Source organism: Mandrillus leucophaeus, unplaced genomic scaffold, assembly GCF_000951045.1.
Source record: "Mandrillus leucophaeus isolate KB7577 unplaced genomic scaffold, Mleu.le_1.0 Scaffold5, whole genome shotgun sequence".
In the NCBI taxonomy this organism is placed as follows: Eukaryota; Metazoa; Chordata; class Mammalia; order Primates; family Cercopithecidae; genus Mandrillus; species Mandrillus leucophaeus.
In genome coordinates, this window is record NW_012105364.1 from 2,586,657 (window position 1) to 2,603,704 (window position 17,048).

The 17,048-nt window shown below is 49.8% G+C and overlaps 1 protein-coding gene across 2 annotated transcripts in view; it reads left to right on the top strand.

Annotated features, from left to right (window-relative positions):
• The window catches only part of PLXNA4 (plexin A4), a 539,940-nt gene extending 525,544 nt beyond the window's left edge, over positions 1-14,396 (top strand). For both annotated transcript variants that reach the window (XM_011995835.1, XM_011995836.1), the window contains 2 exons: positions 4,712-4,862; positions 7,268-14,396. In XM_011995835.1, the coding sequence (XP_011851225.1) occupies positions 4,712-4,862; positions 7,268-7,363 (247 nt within the window). In that variant the 3' untranslated portion in view covers positions 7,364-14,396. The remainder of the gene's footprint in view (positions 1-4,711; positions 4,863-7,267) is intronic.
• Positions 14,397-17,048: the final 2,652 nt, after the last annotated feature.

Genomic DNA, 17,048 nt, shown 5'->3' on the forward strand with positions numbered 1-17,048 from the left:
CATCCTCCTGCCTGTCCTCCCATCCATCCTCCCACCTGCCCTCCCTTCTCTCCTGTCACTCATTCTCTTACCCATCCTCTGACCCATCCTCCTGTGTGTCCTCCCATCCATCCTCCCACCTGTTCTCGCTCCTGTCCTGCCATCTATTTTTCCATCTCTTCTCCCATCTCTCCTCCCACCCATCCTTCTACCTGTCTTCCCTCCTACCATCTCCCCATCCATCCTCCCCTCCCATTCCTGCCTCCAAGTATCTTGTAATAATGGTGGTTTGTAGACCCGCTGTGGATTCCCAGTATTCACTCCCCTCGTATAAGAATTTGAATTTTGCTGTGGCCAAATCTGGAAAAGGGGAGAAGAGTCTCTTGGTTTCCAATTAGCAGTTAACTGCTACCCTCATCTTACAGATGAAACCCAACAGTGTCATCACCATGAAATGGTGTGTTGTGATCAGTTGTAGTTTTTGTGTCATTACCAGTAGCAATACATTGCACACTTTAGTAGTGATTTTCTCCGATTTTAACTTGGAAGAGTTGAAAGGTCATTCTTGCAGCAACATTGGCCTCACTCACTTGCCATCAGTCAGCTTTTAAGAAGTAAGTATAATGGAGTCGCAGCAGGCCACTGGGGTTTGGACTAGAGTGTGCCACACATTTGAATGTCATCTATCATGTGTGTCACGGCACGAAAAAGGTTAAGAATTTTAAATATTTAAATATGCCTCCTATGGAAACCATCCGGTCAAATACATAAAATGGTGACAGCTCGCCCTGGGAGCAATACTAGAGGTGAGATATAGACATTTCATTAACATATTCATTAATTCATGGGTCAAACATTAATGGTATCCATCATGAGTGAGTTGGGTACTTGAAATGCATTGAACTTGACCCTTTCTTTGCAGCTCCTGTGGTCGGGGAGGCCACACAGACAGATGCTCAGCAGACCCCACGAGCATCAGAGTGGGTAACTCAGGGTGTGGGGCCTCGTTCTGCTGGGCCCAGAGAGACCCTCCCGTGATTCACAGAGGAAAAGACTTTTGTGTGGGTTCTTGAAAGGTACATATTGGGGATATCAGAGCATCAGGCTGGAAATATCTTTCACTCCTGCATCTTCATCCTCAAGGTGTGTGGAGGGATGCCAACACTGTGTTCTTTCCAAAGAGTTTAGGGCACTGGAGACCATCTTCCCAATCACTACAGACCTATCCTAAAGGCAGGTATTAGATAGTCACGGTCACTCTCTGGGCCCAGGATTTCTGCTGGCATCCCACTACCCCATAGAAATCCACAGACTAGGACCCTAGGACCCTGCAGCCAACAGTGGAGGATGCAGCTCTGTGGGGTGTTGATCTTTATGGTCTCTCCCAGAGGCCTGATGTCGGGACCTCAGGGGTGCCGGCCTCCTCCCTGCTGTGAGCAGGTCAGCAAAGAGAACCAGGGAAGGCCAGTGGTGGGACCAGCTCCTTCTTAGCAGGTCAGGCTTGGGGCAGCTCGGAGGGGTCCTGAAGGACTTCCTGGAGATGGGCTTACCTGGAGGCAGAACGCCCACAGGAGCGAGTTCAAGCACAGGGTCCCAGGCTCCCTTTTCCCTTCCTCAATGCACAGCCAGCAGATGAGAATGCTTGTTTAAAGTTCCTTAACAGGGCTTAATTATGTTCTTCCCAATCAATAAGGCTTCCCAGTGGAGAAGCCCAGCACAGGGGCCAGCACAACAGGAGCGAGAAGGAAGCAAGGTTCACCCGGCAGAGGTAGTACCATATGAGTTGGCATCAGGCACAAGGTGCTTGCTAGGGAGTGGGAGTGGGGGAGCAGGAGGGGTCAAGACAGCATTGGCAAAGCCCTGCAGAGAAGAGGGGACCACTTAGCAGCAGGCAGGCTTGGGATCAAAAACAGGGTAGACTGTCAGCAAGACTTAAGCCCCACACCCACAGACATTGGGCTGTCAGTGGCCACTCAGCTCAGCTGATTTAGAACTTGCTGAAGATGAGGTCATGCAGTTGGCCCACCCGTTACTAGTGTGTGGCCGCAGACATGCCCTGGTTTGATCCAGCCTCCCCAGTGCAAAGGCGACAGGAAAGAGACGGGAGCTGCCCGGCAAGGACCTGCCCTCGCAGAGAGGATGACATATTCAGGAGAGGCACGTCACCCAGTAACTCTAGATGAGATGGTCAGGGCCCCAGCCCTGTCCTATCCTACTCTCAACTCCCTGCCCTCCACCCCAGCAGCTCTCTCTGTCTTTCTCACACACACATATATACTTGTAGATATTCTCTTTGGGGAAATGGATAGGGCTTTTAGTGTGCTGCCATGAGGCAAGCCGCTGTGAAGGCACAGAGCACTGGGCTTCTGTTGTTTCCCCTAGCGATGGTCCCTTCACTGCAGACACGGTGGCTCCTAACCTAGGATTCCTTACACCTCAGGGACTATAAAGGCAGCAAGAAGGTCCCTGGCACTGTTCGCAAAAAGCCTGACAGAGCCGCCTGCCTACTGTGATAGGTTCCGCAGCTGGTGAGAGAAATAACAGGAGTCTTTGCTTTTGGTGACGGTTATGTCCTTTCCACGGGAACCTGGGTTTTTCACCTGGTCAGAGGCTCTGATTGTGTACAGGTGACAGAGTATACCTGTCTGGTGGAAGCTTGGAACTCAGCTGAGTTACCAGAGTTGCATGGCTGGCTGCTGGCCATGGTACCAAAAGTGAGTGAGGTTATTTGTTCACACTTTTTACCAATACAGCCTGTGAAGATAGCCCTTTACTTGACAAACATATCTTGCTTGGCAGACATGGGATCCCTAAGGGGACAGTGACACAAATCTCCTTGGGAATGGCAAGGTTGGGAGCTACTACTGAAATCTCTGGTCTCCCACTGTAAAATGGAACATTGGCATTTATTGCATTCCAGAAATGGTGACAGTGAATCGAGTCTCGCTGTAATTGTATACCTGTAATGTCATTAAATTACTCAGAGCCCTGTGTCCTAAGGTACCTGAGGATGTGTTTTGTGGCAGGTGATAGGCCTTGAAGAGAACAGGCTCTTCTGGGGATGGAGCAAAGAAAGCAAAATGAAACAGGAAGGGGTACTGGGCCTTGGGGGTTCTGAAGGTGGAAGAGGGGCGGGGAATGGAAGAAGATGTGAAGGATGGAAATCCAAATGAGATGGGGGCAGGGCGGCCTGTCTGAGTAGCCAGGCTACTCTGAGAAAGGCCATGTTATTACACCCTTGGCCTTGTTGCCTGTCTCAGGCTCCTGCCCAGCCAAAATGCTGCCAGTTCAACAAAGCAGTTGGCAAAATGTCTGGTATGTGGCCAGGGGAGTCCCTTCTGACCAGCCCCTTCCCTTGCCAGGGAGCACAGCTGTCATCTTCCCTCTGCCTCCCCATTTTTCAGACAGAACAACAGATCTGGCAATCCTAGTACCACTCAGAGCAGGGAAGCCATTCCAGCCCTCACTAGCCCAGGGATGCTGTGGGGCAAATTGAGCTGTCATTCCATTGCAGGCCCTTGAGCTGATGACTGGGACAGTACAGGAAAACCGTCTCTGCCCATCTTCACCCACCTCCTGGGCACTGATGGGAACAGTTGGAGGTCAGGGAAACAGCACAAGCCTGATGGGGTCCGGGTTGGAGAAGTGAAGGATAGGGCTGGGGTTCAGGGGGAGACTGTCCCAGAGCCTCTGACCAAGATTCGAGTTCTGAGAACTCCCAGGGTCTGCCACTGTCACCAATGCTTGTGCAACCCTGAGAGTGAGTGTCTTTCCTTAAACTTGGTGCCTAGGTGCCTTGCTTGATGCACCCTAATCCCTGCCCTGGAGACTGTCCTCCCCCATCCCCTCTGATCCTAGGTTTTAGGTTTACTTTCTACAGCATGGCAGCCACAGGGACTTGGCATGGGCTGGATTGGGCTAGGCTGAGCCGGGCCACCACAGGGCTTTGAGGTTTATGATGCCCCCCATCATTGTCGTTACCTCTTCTCTTTTATGCAGTCCACAAGCCCAAAAGTGCATAGGAGAGGGTGAGAAGTGGCTGTCTTTGGGGGCACTGAGGCCTTTCAGTTCCTCATTAAGAAACGGCACAACTCCCCTCTAGCGGGGGAGTTGGGGTTTGGTGCATAAAATGTCAAATTGCAGAAATTAAAAATGTAAATGCTGGCATCTAATTAACCAGTTGACAGCAGTGCACAGCTGCAAGTGACAGTGACTGATTGCCTTCTGCCAGTCTCTCCCCTAGCAGCCTCAGCGCTGCCTCCTCCCATTGAGCCCCCAGAGAGCGGAGGACATCAGAGAAGAGCAACCGCTTGGAAGAGCCTTCAGGCCCTGCTGGAGGAGATCCCTTGCATCTGTGGAAGGGGTGTTAGAGAAACTCAAGACAGCCTAGACCTCTCTGTGTGGTAGCTGAGAGCAAAGAGCATGCCTGAGGTTGGGCCCCTCTGGCTCTCGGTTCCTCTCCTGTCTGCCCTTAGACAATGTATTGGCCACTCCCCAAATCCCTTCCCTCTATGCCTCGTGCATCCAGAGCTGTAGAGGGCTCTTCCTGGTTTGGACCCAGCAACCCAGATGAGAGAGAGACCACAGTGGTCCCCCGGTGGTCACAGTGCAGGTACCCACTACCTGGAGTGCACGCTGAGCTCATGGACCCAGACACGGTGCTGGGAGCATCCATCTCTCCTCTACTCTGAATGCATGACTCCAGCTTCTCCCTACTTCCATCCCTCCACAGGTATTACTCTGACATAGGGAAGATGCCAGCCATCAGCGACCAAGACATGAACGCATACCTAGCTGAGCAGTCCCGGATGCACATGAATGAGTTCAACACCATGAGTGCACTCTCAGAGATCTTCTCCTATGTGGGCAAATACAGCGAAGAGGTAAGCTTTGCCCTGCTCCAGGCCCATTGGGATGGAAGGGGGCAGAGAATGAAGACAACCCTGCGTGCCTCCATGTAAGAGAACATTGCCACAGACACCTCCACCTCTGCTGGGGGAACCACCACTGAGGACTTGGGGCTGTATTCCAAAGGCTGGAATGCTAGAAACCCTCCATCCCATAAATTCTGCATTCATCCCTGTGCTTCTTAGATATATAAATAAGTACCTATTTCTTTTATATTGTCTTTTTTAATTCTTATTTTCTCTCCAGTATTTCTTCTTTTTTATGTTTTCCACATCTCTCTGTGATCTAACTCTCTTTAAACAGGCACCTCCCCACTCCTATGGGCAGGCTATATGGAATGGCATGGTATGGTATGATATGGTGCAGACTCGAATAGGAACAGAATAGACTAGAAATGAAACAGAAGTGAGTCAAAACAGAATGGAATAGAATAGAAGAGAACAGGATGGAATAGAATAGAATAGAATAGAATAGAATAGAATAGAACAGAACAGAACAGAACAGAACAGAACAGAACAGAACAGAACAGAACAGAACAGGAGAAATATAATGTGTTTTTCATTGTTGTGTTCCCTCACTGCAAAATCCCACCTGGGGTCATTGCCACTATAGACAAGGCCTTCTTTCTGGCCAGTGCCATGGTGCTATGGAAGTTTTCTTGGCTATGCATGGAGTCAGGAGCAGCTTGGAGAGAGAGGACCCTCAGACATCTTCTTGTCAGTCCAGGAAGCCCAGGAAGGGAGCAGCCCAGGAAGACACAGGCATGTTCAGGGGCATACACAGCACTGCTGGGTAAGAGGAGGCCTGTCTTCCTGGGCTTCTAGTCAGCTCTCTTGCCCTGGGCCTGGCCATCCTTGGAATCCAAATTCCCTGCATCTGAGCAGCAGCATAGCCACCTTCTCTGAGTGGAGGGTAGTAAGAGAAGCTGAAGCTCGTGCCCTGAGTTCTCTATCTCCTCCCATCCTCATTACTTAAGGGAGAGTCCAGGAACCCCTGGTTAAATTAGCAGACCCAGCAGGCCCAGGGCCTGGAGTCCTGCAGGCCATGAACAGCCTAATTCCGTAGCCCTTAAGTCATGGGAAAGCCAGTGCTGGCTCCGTTAGGGGAGGGACCCTGATGGCAGTCTGCAGCTGAGTACTGGTCTGGGACAGAGTTTTCCCCTGTCTGTGGCAATGCGACGTAATAAGGATGCTGTAGTGTGCACCAGTGTAAGCTTCCAACTGTCTCATCTCAGAAAGGATTCTCTGTTAGTCTGCAAGTACAACTGTCTACCTTGGTGTTTAAATAACCCATCTTTATGAAATGATGGTGTGTACAAATGACAGTTTTTGGCCAGCTCTATCTTGCCTCCCCAATTAAAGAAACATTAACTGGGTCATGAAATCCAAAGCCCTGGGTGCCTCCCTTGAGCCTTCAGCCTCCTTCTCATCCCCTTACCCTCCCTTCTTATCCCTGCCCCCTCAAACAGCAACATCAGTAGGTTCCACCCAATTGTCTAGTGCCTCTGGCAGGGCAGGCCTTGTGTTGAGGGTGCTCACAGATATTATCTGACATCCTGTCCCCTGGAGGTGGATTAGTCATTCCTACATTAACAGTTGAGGACGTTGAGTGTTCAGATAGGTTACCTGTTTGGCCTCAGATCACCCAGCTAGAAACTGGCAGAGCCTTTACTCAATCCCTCATCTCCTGAGTCTGAGTAAAATTCTAACACATTTTTCATTATGGGCCACAATTGTTGGCTGTCATTGTCCTCTGCTAACTGCCTGCCCTCAGAAAAGGCTTTGGTAGACATTATCCATTAGGTGTTAATGGCCAGGAAAGCTTGTAGTCTTATTCTTCTAGTGATATTTGTTTTTTAACAGGCGAAGTGAAAACAAATGACTTTCTAAATGTAGAATCTGGGGCCCCAGGGAGCTGATGGGGAGGATTTTTATTTCTGTGGGAGGAAGGGTGGGATGTCTTAACATCCATGAAATCACATTCCGGCTCCATGCTGAGCACTACACATTTCCATGGGATATGGAACTAGCTGCTGTCTAACCTGCAGGTAACTGCAGCAACTCGGCACAGGCGTCTTCAGCAGAGTTTCTGCCCTCTGTCTACCATCTTTTGTAGCCAGTAGAATGCACAGTCATTCAGACATGACCATGTGTGCTGGCATCCTGTGCGCACTGCCATGCTGATGCCCACATGCTGTGCCTGCCACACCTTCCCACCCGTGCTGCCGAGGCCTCCTCCTACCCAGCAGTGTCCAGTGTGCCCCTGCACGTGCCTATGGCTTCCTGGGCTTCTGACCACATCCACACCATCTTTGTGCCTCCTGAGAACACAGACCTATACAGACGAACAAGTAACCTCCCCGTTCTTGGCCCTTCCGCAGATCCTTGGACCTCTGGACCACGACGACCAGTGTGGGAAGCAGAAACTGGCCTACAAACTAGAACAAGTCATAACCCTCATGAGCTTAGACAGCTGAGAACCGTCCTTCCAGGGCCGCCCTGGAGGGGGACACACCAAGCCGTGCCTCAGTCTAGATTATCATCTTTACCAAGTGCAAGTTCCGACTGGCATCAGCAGCATCCCCTGAGCAGCGCTGTTTCTTTCTGTCTCTTTCTCTCTGCCTCTTTCTGTTTCTCCCTCCTTCCTGGATCTCTTCTCTTCCAGTTGCTCTGCCAACACAATTGGACCAAGCCACTGACCCTCAGTTAGTCCAAGAATGGCCAGGCCCATGGCAAGGGAACTGACCAGAAGATGTCAGAGGGGCCTCTCTCCCCCAGCTGCTCCTGACCCTGTGCATGTCAGCAGCAGGATGAGGAGCCAAGGACAGGGGACGTATCTGTGCTGCTACTTCGCCTTCCACTTTGGCAGCCGCCGCTTCGATCTGAGCCTTGGCCTAGAGAAGAGGCAAGGAAGTAGTTCAGTGTTATCTTCACTGGGAAGACATCGCCTGGCTCTCCGTTCCCACAGTTCCATCTCCAGTGGTTCAGCCAGTGGTCTGATCGCTTTGCAGCTGTGAGGAGAAAAGCCACACCTCCTGCATGTGGCTGGAGCAGGACATGTGTGAGCAGCTGGGAGGTGCTCCTTGAGGCTCCCTCTCCCCCGCTGGGATGGCGTCCAGAGGCTTCCTGTCCTCTTTCAGGTCTCTAGAGGGACCTGCCTGCCCCGCCTGCTCCCCCGCCAGTAGAAAGCCAGGCAGGAGAAAGAATAGCAGTTACATTCCACCATGGAGATGCTCCTAACCTTTTCATCTGAATCCTAGCAGCAGAAGTGTAACACAGTGGGGGAGAAAAGGAAAGAGAGTTGCATCTACCCTGGAAGCAGAATTTGTTGTTTTCCATTTACCCCCAAATTCAAATGAGTCACGATCATAATCATAGGTCTAGTCCATTACCAGAGCCCTGAGTGCTGTCAAGAGAAAGCATCTATCTCCACCCTCCTTTGTCACCCTTCATCAAGGGTCAACGTGAAATGCAGAGTGCATCTAGGAGATTCTACCTCCAGCCATCTCCATGGCTCCATCCCCACCATCCTTCCTGAGGACTCCATAGACGGCTGGGGCCAACAGCCTAGTCCCTGTTCCCTCTGCAGAATCTGGTGCCATTGCTATGCAGACGACTTTGTCACTGGGCTGTCCAGACCTCTTTGGGAATGATTTCATCAACATCTCAGCTGTCTCTTTCATCATTCTCCTTCCTCATCTCTTCAGCAGTCATCCTTGAAAGAAACAGACTTAAGTACAGCCTCACAGAGACCACGCAAAATGCCAGCCAACCTCAGCCTCCAGCTTGTCAGGTCCGGGAGGGACAAAGAATCGCGCTGATGGGCCTGGCTGGAATTGAGAAGAGGGACATACAAATGACCTCGGCCTTGGCATCCATCTCCCCATCTGTTCTTATATCTACAGATGCACGATTTTAGCCAGGCAGGCAAATGTGTGCCTAGAAATGGATACCAGGTAAGCTAGAGGATATGGGGAGATATGGTCTAATGGAGGGTTTTAGGAACCTTTCATCCTAAGGAGACCTTAGGTGCTGTCTGGTCCGGTCTCCCACCCTAAGCAGGAGTCTCTGTTGGCACCTCTGCTCTGGAGTTGTTCACCACTATGGGAGACAAGGAGAAACATCATCTTAGGTGAGGTTAAGGAGAAGGAGTCACAGTCTTGCCTTCACTCCCCAAACATCAGACATCGTTCCTTGTCACCCACTCAGAATGAGCCCCACTTGGGGAAGAAACCACACCATCTCCAGCAAAGTCCATGGAGCATCCGGTACTTTTACGAACACTTGCCCCTTTGGATATGAATATGTGCACATGTGTGTGAGCGCATGTGCATGCGTGTGTGTGTCTGCCCCAGGTGTAGGCAGAAAGCGCAAAAGGATTCCTTGTCCTTTGTAGGAGGATTTTTGGTGTTCCCCTTCTCTTTCCCCTTGCTCATCCATTCATCCTGCAGCTTCAGGACATTTCAACCCTTGCTTTCTATGCTGAGAACTGGCGGGTGGAAGGAGAGGTCACTTGTCCATAGGAAATCAGGGTGGTCACCTGCCGAGGCCTGGACCTTGGCACAGGGCATCATGTGACATCGCAAAGGACAGATGGTGGAAAAGACACGAGCAACCTAACGGGAAGAGGAAAATGGGAAACAATGCATTGGAAGAGGAAGAAAAAAATAACCAAAGGTTTTGGCAAGTGCAGTACCAGGTGGAGAAGCTTGGATTTTTCTATCCTTGATCATTTTATTCCCTCCCAAGAAGTTACGGGACCTGGAAGGCCAGAAAGGGTGCATGTGGAAGACGGTCTGAGGAAGTACCTCGGTCACTAAAATATTTTTGCACATATGAAGGGTTGGGGAGGAAAGAGACACGAACATATTTAACACAGATTTGCTGGATGGAAGCTGCGTGTGTGAACGTGTGTATGAGTGAGTGTGTTTTGATTTTTTTTTTTTTGCACAGTTGAGAAAAAATTGAACAAGCAGAAAAAAAAGACTCATAACAGTTCTGCTGAAGCTTTTTTTACCGGATGATTATTGTTATTGTTACTTTCGCGGTACAGGACTTTATTTTTTTCCATGTTTTTGTTATAAGAAAACCTTCAAACACCTCAGAGAAATAGAAAGGTTAGGAAGAAAGAGGAGACAAGGACAGACAAGTTTTCTGGCTGTCCCCATTTCTCCTGGGGAGGGGTTTGGGGCCGGTTTGACTTTAATTGGTGGGTGGGTTGTTTCTGTCGCTCTGTTTGCTGCAGTCCCCGTGGCCTGCTTGGGGACTGAGAAATCCGAGCCAGGTATCCAGAGCCACAGCCCATCTTGCTTATAAAAATTTTATGTTTCCTTTTGCTGTTTGTTTTCCATTTCTTCCATTTGGATTCTTGTGCACATGTGATATGTTTAAAAGCAAAGACAGGCGACATTGTCAAAAAGTTGTCCTTGCCCCCCCCATCCCCCACCCAAACCTATTTTCCAAACTCCCCCAGGGATCTTCCTCCCCCCATGGCAGAGCAAATATCCAGGGGCTGCCCAGGTGGCTTGCAGGCTCCCAGAGAAAGGAATTGGGCCAACTTGGTCCTGTGGGATGGAGGCCCCCTCATGGCCTCCCTCTAGGCAAAGTTAATTTGTTGAGTCTTGGGCAGAGAAAAGGCCATCTCCCTCACCTTTCCCTCCACCTCACCCCCTGTACCCTTCCAGGGAAAAAGGTACCAGACTGAGTCATCAAAATCACTGACAAAGTTTAGGTGGGGATTTTGCATGTTGGAGAGAGAAGGGCTTAAGGTAGCAGGGAAGGAGGGGGCTTTGTGGGGTCCTAAATTTTAAGGAACAAGTAGAGGAAGACAAGAAAGAGAGCTGTAGGCTGGTCATTTCTCCCGGGCACGAGTCCCCCAGATGTAGCTTTTGCCCATTCTTTGTCCTTCCCCATAAGGAGAGAGCCTGACAGTTCTTGGTAGCTGCAAATAATAGTGCCACTAAGTGAAGGCAGCCATCGTGCCAGTTACTTCCTCAGGAAAATATTTTCTTGCCTTCTTTCAATATGGTTTTAAATTTGGGGACAGAGGATAACCCAAGTGTCCCACAGGCCAAGGTACGTTCCAATGGCAGCATGACCCCCGCACCCAAAGTCAGCCCCTAGAGCCGCCCCCTTGTGCACCCACAGCCTGGTAAGTGAGCTTGGGTGCTTGCAAGGAGCTACGGGTGAAAGAGAAGTCATTTTAAATAAATCCGAAAGTTTGAGGCAGACTGTCCAGGACTGTTCCCAAAAAGAAGCAGGAGTTACCCACAGGAAAGGTCTCTGACCTGGTCCCCTCAGGCCCAGCTACTTGCGCCCACCAGGAGTGAAGGTTAATGTACTGGCCCAGCATCTCCACCTCCCCCACGCAACCAGGTCCCTGGTACCCGTGTCTCCCGTTGCATGTCTGGCTTCTGCCTGTGCTCCTCCTGCCACGAGAATCCTCCCTGTCCCTCCCTGTCTCTCCTACACGCATAGCCTCTGTCCCAGGGCCATTTATCCACTTAGTACAGGAGCTGCTCAGACCTCTCAGCCCAGCCATCTGTGACTGCCCCAGCCCCTTCCCACCCCACCCAAAGCTGCCTTCCTGGCTGTGGGGGCTCCCTCATCTGGTCAAGGCCCTATGGGTCCCCATCTGAGGATCCACAAGTAATGACTTCCCAAATGACCTCTACTGCAAGAGGCATCCTCACCAGTGTTTCCAGAGCCGTGAACGATGCTGTGATGAGCCCAGGTCTCAGCACCACCCTCTGTGACCTAAAAAGAAAAGCTCAATTTCCATCTGTCATCTTTCCCAGGACCAAGGGGACACAGTAATGTGAAGTCAAATACTTAACCGAGCGTAGGGCCAGTATTATCAATCAAGGACAAACCTCCCATCTCACAGACAGCTGAGCAGTGAGGGAAAGACAGACACAGGTAGGAAGGTGCTCTGCAGGCACAAGGCCCAGAGGTGCTCCTCTCTGGGAACTTCCCCTGCTCCTTCCAGGAACAGTGAACCCAGTGAGCAGCCCCAGCCAACTCTTCAAGGCCATCAAGGGGTCTTTCCGTGAATGACTCACCTCCAGGAGCTCAGCTGACCCCCAGAGAAGACCCACCCCAGGCAGCTCAGTGCCCTGGCTTCTCCCCACGCCCCAAATTCCCCAGCCATCCCTCCTGGTCCTCGTCTACATCAAGGGCCTCTTCCCCTCTTCCTGCCAGCACTCAGGACAGGTGACTGGGAGGACTTGACCCCTCAGCCTCTTCCTTTAAAAAACAAAACTGTGGGCCATTTATTTAGGATTTTGGAGTTGTTTGGTTTTTGTTTGTATATTTTAAGAGTTTGAGAGTAAGAAGGGAGCCCTGCTATGGATGTTAAGTCCAAATTACTTGGTTGGTGGGAGCAAAACCCATGACTTACAAGGGGATGAGGAGAACCTCAGAGGACAGGAAGAGCCTCCCACACTAAAGGAAAAAAAAAAAATGGGTCAGGACATTCCCTGGATGAGGACAATGCTAGGGGTGGCATCTCGCATGGCTGCTGCTATTCCTGGTGCTTCCCCACACATTTGACAGATGGAGTCTTTCTCCTCCCTCCTCCCGCCACCTCACCCTACAGGCATTCTCTGTATAGGGAACAAGAGCCTTGTTTTATAGAATGGGGGACTGAGACACAGCCCCAGGTAACACTGACACAGCTCTCGAGAGAGGCTGGGACACTCTGCAAACCTCTCCTCATGGTGCTGAGGGTGGCATGCTCTCGACAGGAAACCTAAATGACCACTCCTCTCATTTGGAAGGTAATTCACTGTAGTAAAAGTTTCAGACATGCAAGAGAGAAGTTTTTTAATACTATAAATTTTTGCTCCCCCATAAAATTATTTTTTTATTAGAGGGAGTATCCAAGTTGTAAAAATACATAGAATTTTTGGGTTGTAAAAGAAATACATACTCATTAGGATCCCAATTAAATTCCTCGAGTAGACTGGTGACTACCGGAAAGCAAAGCAAAGTTAAACAAAACGAAACAAAATCCTTCATATACAAAAAGAACTTTCTGTTTGTATTGGCAGAGGTAGTGAGGTAGGCTGAAAATCCTGGGTTGGGGGAACCTCACCCCCTTTGATGTCTATGCTTGGCTCTCTGGGCTGCCCCTGGTACTGCTGAATCCTATACATCTCTTATTAGCTTTCCTCAGACTTTAGGGAGGCTCTGTTAGGGATGGGTCATGGGAAGACCCAAGTTTTCCCTCTGCCAGGATTGCAAAAGTAAGTAGACTTGGTCTATGCAGCTCATCTTCCACCAATTTCTTTATGTGGAATTAGAACTTCCTTTGTTAGTATCTTTGATCTTTTGACTCAAGCACATTTTGGAAGGGCTCCCTTACAAGAGTAGAATTTAAAACAGAGGATACAGTTAAAGAGCAACCCAAACGGCACTTAAGAAACTGAGACCACTTCACCAAACAGGACTAAGGAACGCTTCCGTGCACAGAGGTCAGTCGCAATCCAGGCACAGGATGAAGATGGGATACACCTGCTCATCTTCTCGCCTCCTTCCCTCTCCCTCCCCAACGTTCTCGTTAGCTTGTTGGCTTGCTAGACCTTCTGTTCTTTAAAATGAAAAGCTAGCTTACCTCAAATAATCTTGTTTCCATTTGGAAACCAATGATTTTGTGTTTTAGAACGGACGGCCCTCCCCTCACCACTCCCTACCTTGGCCTGGTGTCCTTGAGACATGCCGTCTTTGCTTAGTCGTGTGTTGGCTGCTTTGAGCAGGAACAAGGCCCCCAGGCCCCGAGGTGGGAAGGAAGGATTGGATGCTGCTGCCCTCCTCCCCACTTTAGCATGTAGGGGCCAGTCCACCTCTTCCAGCAGGGTCCTGCCGAGTTACCGTAGCAACTAGCAACTCCAGGGTACCGCAACAGACAATGGCTCAGTGAGCTGACATGTGGGGGTGATGCAGGGGTTTTGGCCCGGCCAGATGACCCAGAGTTGAGCTTCAAATGCTAGAGGAGAAGGGAAGAAACAGGATGGATGGGTGATTTAAGGAACCGGCAGGAGTCTGAGTCACATAGAGAAGCCGCTGAAGGAGTTAGAGCAGGTTATCTCTGTTCCAGTCACCCCCTTCCAGTCCCATCCCACTTCTGTTTCAAACTAAAGCTCCCACCTCGAACACTGGCCCTTTGTTAGAACAAAGCAAAACATATCTTTAGACAACAGTGTTAAAATGAGCCTCAAATATATGTGGATGAGATCTCCAAGAAGAGGGTCTTCTGGTTTTGATTTTTAAAGAAGAGTATCCTAGTAAGATATTAAAAAAAAGATTTAAAAAAGTTTTTAAAAAGGAAACCTATGCTATTTAAATTGGAGCCCAGTTGTAACTTGGTAAAGGCAAGCTTCTGTACCTTTGTTATAATTAATTGTATACCTGTGTATGTAAATATAAGGCATTCCTATTTTGCAGTTCAGAACAAAAAAAAAACTTATTTGTAATATAGAATAAAGTTTATTAAAAAATAATAAAAATGCAGTTTGGGATTTTGGGTCCTTCTCTATATGACTGGCTGGGAGGGGCTGGGGGAGAAGGCTGGCTATAAGATGGCAACAGCTTCCAGCATGCAGACACATGTCTGGCACCTTCTCTCTGCAGTTGTGTGACATCTAAACTCAACCGCCAGAGATGCGTCCTTCTACTTAAGACTCTGTTCTCAGTTGCAAGGCAGCCATCCCGAGGTGGCAACACTTCAAGCCAGGGACAGTAAACATGTTACTAGTCAGTGCTGTCAGGAGACAACGCTTTCCTACGCAGCCCAGTCAGTCCCAGAATCCCTCTCAACGCAGCCCTCCAGGAACTTGCTACTTGCCCATTAGAGTTAGCTCTGGGGATGACACAAGCATTGCCATCTCTGCTTCAGGTCTTCCTGGCAAGCGACACCTTTGTGACCAATGATTCTATCAGCCCCCATTTCCCCTGGTATGTTGATGGAGAGTGAAGATCTTGAATCCAACTGTGTTCCTGGGGTAGAGTGGGTTAGGGAGAAAGAGAATGAAAAGGGTGGCAGTGAGGAGGGCCAGAGGGAAGGAGCCCATGCCGCTGCCTGCCTTGTATGCCCATCTAAGGCCCACGCTGCTCAGAGGTGGGGGGTGGGGAGCCAGTGCCACTGGCATGACACAGAGAGCCCTGGCCCAGGAACCAGGACCTCTGCAGGTTCTGCTGTTGGCTCACCTGGCCACCTTGGGCAGATCTGTCCACGTTTTAAGCCTTGGGTCAGCAGGTGGAGGACAGTGGGCTGAATGACTCCATGAATATTCCAGCATCCTTCTTATTCAAAGGGAAAGCCATGAGAGAAGCGAATCAGGAGAGAAGCAGGATAAAGAACAGGAGGCAGAAACATGGAAAGGGGAAGACTCAAGAGGGAAGCAAGAAAGGAAGGAGGAGTGTGGGGTGGGGACAACGGGGAGGGGTGAGGCAGATGCTAGGACACAAATGCTGATGAAACTTCAGGCAAATTCCACTCTCCTGCCTCCCTGCTGCCCCCACCCACCCATAAGCCCCTCCAGCCTTCACACCCTGAGATGTGCATGGGGAAGAGTTCACCCAGGATGGGACCCCTGGAGGGCACAGAGAGAAGGGTCAGGAAGTGGCCTGGGGAATGTCCACAAGGGTCCTTCCTGGCCTTGCTCTCAGCACTGTCCCACCTTCCAGAGGCGATTTCTTCTGAGATACGAGGGAGCTCCTGAGGAGAGAGCATCCCTCAGTCTGAGATGGAGAATCCACGGCCTCTGGAGGCACCATCAGCATGGTCGGCCACAGGACGATGTACAGCGTGGAGTGACTGTCGAATGGACGGGGCACCTGTGAGGGAAAACCGAGGTCCCTCAAGACCTAGAACAAACCAAATGGATTGAAATCAACCAGAGTGGTAGTTTTTTTTTTTTTTTTCTTCTTAGTAGATCAGGCTTACAAGGAAAGTATAGTTCAGGAACAGGAAGGAGATGTTCTTCCCTTCTCCTAAATAAAGACTCAGATTGAGTGGGGACAGTGATGTCACTCTGAAGGTGCACATTGAGACTGAACAACGAAGTTTCCACCAGGGCCTCAGATTCCCTTACCTATCTGAGCTCAAACTTTGTCAGAACCAACCACCATGACCTTGAGCTGGCTGCTTCTCTTGTATTTTGTTTACTTAGCCACAAAATAAAGATGGTTCTACTTGTACTACAAAGCCCAGAAGATTGGGGCAGGTCGATTTAGACAACTGAAATGAAAAAGACCCCATGTGCTATGAAGGCTCATACATGCATGCAGTGTTATTATTAGTCATACAAATGATACTCTACAGGCCGAGCATGGTGGCTCATGCCTGTAATCTCAACACTTTGAGAGGCTAAGGTGGGTAGATCACTTGAGGTGAGGGGTTCGAGACCAGCCTGGCCAACATAGTAAAACCCCATCTCTACTAAAAATACAAAAGTTAGCCTGGCGTGGTGGTAGGCGCCTGTAATCCCAGCTACTCAGGAGGCTGAGGCAGGAGAATCACTTGAACCCAGGAGGCAGAGGTTGCAGTGAGCCAAGATTGAACCACTGCACTCCAGCCTGGGGGACAGAGCAAGACTCCATCTCACAAAACAAAACAAAACAAAACAGAAACTGTACAAAGAAGAGTGGGCCCATCCTGCAGCTTTAATAACAAATTTAGAATAATGCCTAATTTACCCATTGCAAAATAAGTAAATATCTAACACCTTATGAAATCGTTTACTTTTTGTGGTCATTAGACTAGAGATCTTTGATTTTTTCCCCCCAAGACACAGTCCTGCTTTATTGCCTAGTTGGAGTGCAGTGGCATGATCTCGGCTCACTGCAACCTCCACCTCCTGGGTTCAAGCAGTTCTCGTACCTCAGCCTCCCAGGTAGCTGGGATTACAGGTGTGTGCCACCAGGCCAAGCTATTTTTTTTTTTTTTTTTTTTGTATTTTTAGTAGAGATGGGATTTCACCATGTTGACCAGGCTGGTCTTGAACTGCTGACCTCAAGTGATTACTCTCCCTCGCCCTCTCAAAGTGCTGGGATTATAGGCATGAGCCACCATGCCCAGCTGACTGTGAGATCCTTAAAGGCAGAGACCACATCTCAGTTGAATTTATTACCCCAGCTTAGCACAGTGATCCGCTCAGAGAG